Below are 3,050 nucleotides of genomic sequence, written 5' to 3'. Positions count from 1 at the left end.
ATTTAATATTAAAAAATTTTTTAATTTAGACTGAAATGTTCAATTACATTGACATTACCAATAAATTATTTCTTATGTACCTGCATCATTATAGCTTTTGCATTGTAATAATTGCGTATTGACCTTCATTATGTTTCTACTTTATTATTGATACATTTTAGAAACTGATATGCGTACATATAATTATTTTGATGTTATATCTTTTATTATATTATGTTACATCTTGTAATATAATATAATACAGTTCCATTTTAATTCTTTGTGTAGACTATTTATATTTTCATTTACGCTTTTTTATTAGGAATTTTTAGAATTTAATGAAATATATGAACTATTCTCCTTATCATCAACAACTTTTTCACTTGGAAGAACACTCTGTGCCGATATGACAATTACTCAGGCTGTCTGTGTTACGGCAATTTTTATGCTCAGCGGTTCCGATCCAGCACAACTTGATACTGTATAGTATATACATCTAATATATGTATTTAGTTTAGCATGATTTTGCTAATTGTAATACTTCTACTATTTCTATATGTTTTAAAAACTAAAAATTACATAATATTATTTATTTTGTAAATTTATATTCTATATTTTAATATATAACAAATCAAAATTGTTTTTAATAAAATCATTTATTGCAGACAACATTACTGGAATCATTTTCATATTTCCCTGCCGGATGTTCCGTGCAAACGCTACAGCATTATTCGCAAAATATTGCGACAAGTAAGTATTCCTTTTTGATAACAAATTATTAATCATAAAAATGTGTTTTAAAACGTATATAAATGTTATTTATTAATGTTATAGAGAAATTTCAAGCTTACGACTATGGATATTTGGGCAATTACAAACAATATGGACAGATGACACCTATTACGTATGATCTTAAAAAAGTTACCGCTCCCTTGGCTTTATTTTACGGCGCCAATGATTTTCTTGCTCCAAAATTGGTAAGATTACTTTTGATTCAAATATAAAAACATCTCTTGAATAAAAAATATATATTAAAAAGAAAAAAGTAAAATTGAATAAATTATATGTATTCATATAGTATGTTTATGGCAAAAATTTTATTTGTTGTTACAAGATACAACTGATTTAGGCAAAAAATTGAAGATATTTTTCTTTAAAATTTAAATAGTTTAAGATTATCTTGAGCTCTTAAATAGAACTGTATGATTTTCTTTTCGTAATGTTATGCGAAATGTCTTCCCTCACTTCTTCCCTCCTTCAATATCTTTTTCTCTCTATTGTTTTCTTTTTTCTCTTCTATCTCCTTTATCAATTTATCTGATCATATTAGAATTGAAATACACTACCCCCGAAAAATTTCCGGACAGAAATAAAATTTTGATGTTTGAAGTTTTAAGCCGTTGAACTTAGTGCGACACTGTGCTAAATCAAAGAGAAGGTAATTTTGGCATTTTAAGAAATACTTTAAGATACTCTGTAACGATTTTAAGTTTAATGCATTTTTACTACTCTAAACTATTAAATCTGAGAGGCATATATATTTGTTCATAATGAAAATTGCAATGTTTGACGTATAATTACGTATAATTAATCAAATATAATAATGGCCTTAGGAAAATTTTTCTCCGAGATGCGGTTTAAAGCGTCATAAAATTTAAATTCTTTCTCTTTAATTAAAAAAAAAAACAAGCTGCTACGATTTTTTCAAAAAAGTTACAGCATTTTAAAGTAACCCTTGTATTTTTCTCATGTATATATGATCGGCATTACCCGATATGCATCACAGGGAGGTTGGCGATCGGATTTTACACACTGTGTGTGTATGTGTGTATATTTTATACATACCCGCACGCACACAATGTGCAAAATTCGATCTCCAATCTCCCTACAGTGCACATTGGATTGCCGACATACATGAGAAAAATATAAGGGTGACTTTGCGAAAAAAATCGTAGCAACTTGCATTTTTTCAAATTAAAGAGAAAGGTTCAAACTTTTATGGCGCTACAAACCGCATTCCCGAGAAAAATTTTCCCAAGGCCGTGCATTCCGTCAAACATTGCAATTTCCAGTATGACAAATATGCCTCTCAGATTTAAGAATTTAGAGTAGTAGGGATACATTAAACTTAAAATCGTTACAGAATATCTTAAAGTATCTCTTATAATGCCAAAATCATCTATTCTTTGATTTAGCACAGTGCTGCATTGAGTTCAGCAGCTTAAAACCTCAAAAATTTAATTTCTGTTCAGAAATTTTTCGGGGGTAGTATATATGAAAACAGTCTTTAAAGAATAATTTCTTACATTTCTCTTGTTATTACTAATTTTATTGTCTTCTATTCTTATTTCCAGAGTGTCCTCGAGACATATAAACACTTGCCGAATGTTATTCTACTGAAGGAAATTCCATATAAATTATTCAACCATTTTGATTTTATAACAGCTACCGATGTAAAAATTCTATTGTATGATCATGTAACAGAACTACTTCGAAAATTTGATAATTAGACGTAAACAATCGATAGTAAATTTATCTATTATACGTCTGATATTTTCTTGTTAAAAACAGTTATCTTATACTTTTGGTTATATTATATATAAAAAATCCATGTCAGTTTCTTGTATTTTTCTCTCTTTCTTTCTCTTTCTCTTCTCTCTTCCTTTCTCTTGATAGAAAAATTAATTCTATTACTGGCCAAAAAGTGCTACAAATTATCCTTTTCAAACAGATATAATAATAATTTAGAGAAAAAGGGTTCCCGAGAATAAATCAATCATATTAAAGTAGAGAGGCCTATAGGAGCCAACGTGGATGTTGGTGTGATGATTTTTGTTACATACTATGGATTTGTATTTAGCCCCCAAAACCTTAATTCATGGAAATAAAAAAAATTTTCTAGCCCCCTGTGCTTCAGTAATTAAAGTTTGCTCCAAAAATTTGTTGACAGTCCATTCTAGTCGCGATTCTAGATCCACCATTTTAAATTTTTAAAAAGCCCATCCGGCATCAAAAAGTAAACACTTCAATGAAAATTTTAAAATCTTTTGAAGTATTTTATCTCAAAAATT

General features: G+C 28.4%; 1 protein-coding gene across 1 annotated transcript; it reads left to right on the top strand.

The window, feature by feature from the left end:
• Window positions 1–300: 300 nt before the first annotated feature.
• On the top strand, window positions 301–2,605 carry LOC105460767 (lipase 3-like). The gene is made up of 4 exons (XM_011707263.1): window positions 301–460; window positions 645–729; window positions 814–956; window positions 2,334–2,605. The coding sequence occupies exons 1-4, from the start codon at window positions 386–388 to the stop codon at window positions 2,487–2,489; spliced, it is 459 nt and encodes a 152-aa protein (XP_011705565.1). The 5' UTR covers window positions 301–385; the 3' UTR covers window positions 2,490–2,605.
• The last annotated feature ends 445 nt before the right edge of the window (window positions 2,606–3,050 follow it).

Source organism: Wasmannia auropunctata, unplaced genomic scaffold (assembly GCF_000956235.1).
Source record: "Wasmannia auropunctata unplaced genomic scaffold, wasmannia.A_1.0 LD316108.1, whole genome shotgun sequence".
NCBI lineage: Eukaryota > Metazoa > Arthropoda > Insecta > Hymenoptera > Formicidae > Wasmannia > Wasmannia auropunctata.
This window is presented reverse-complemented; position numbering and strand designations above follow the sequence as displayed.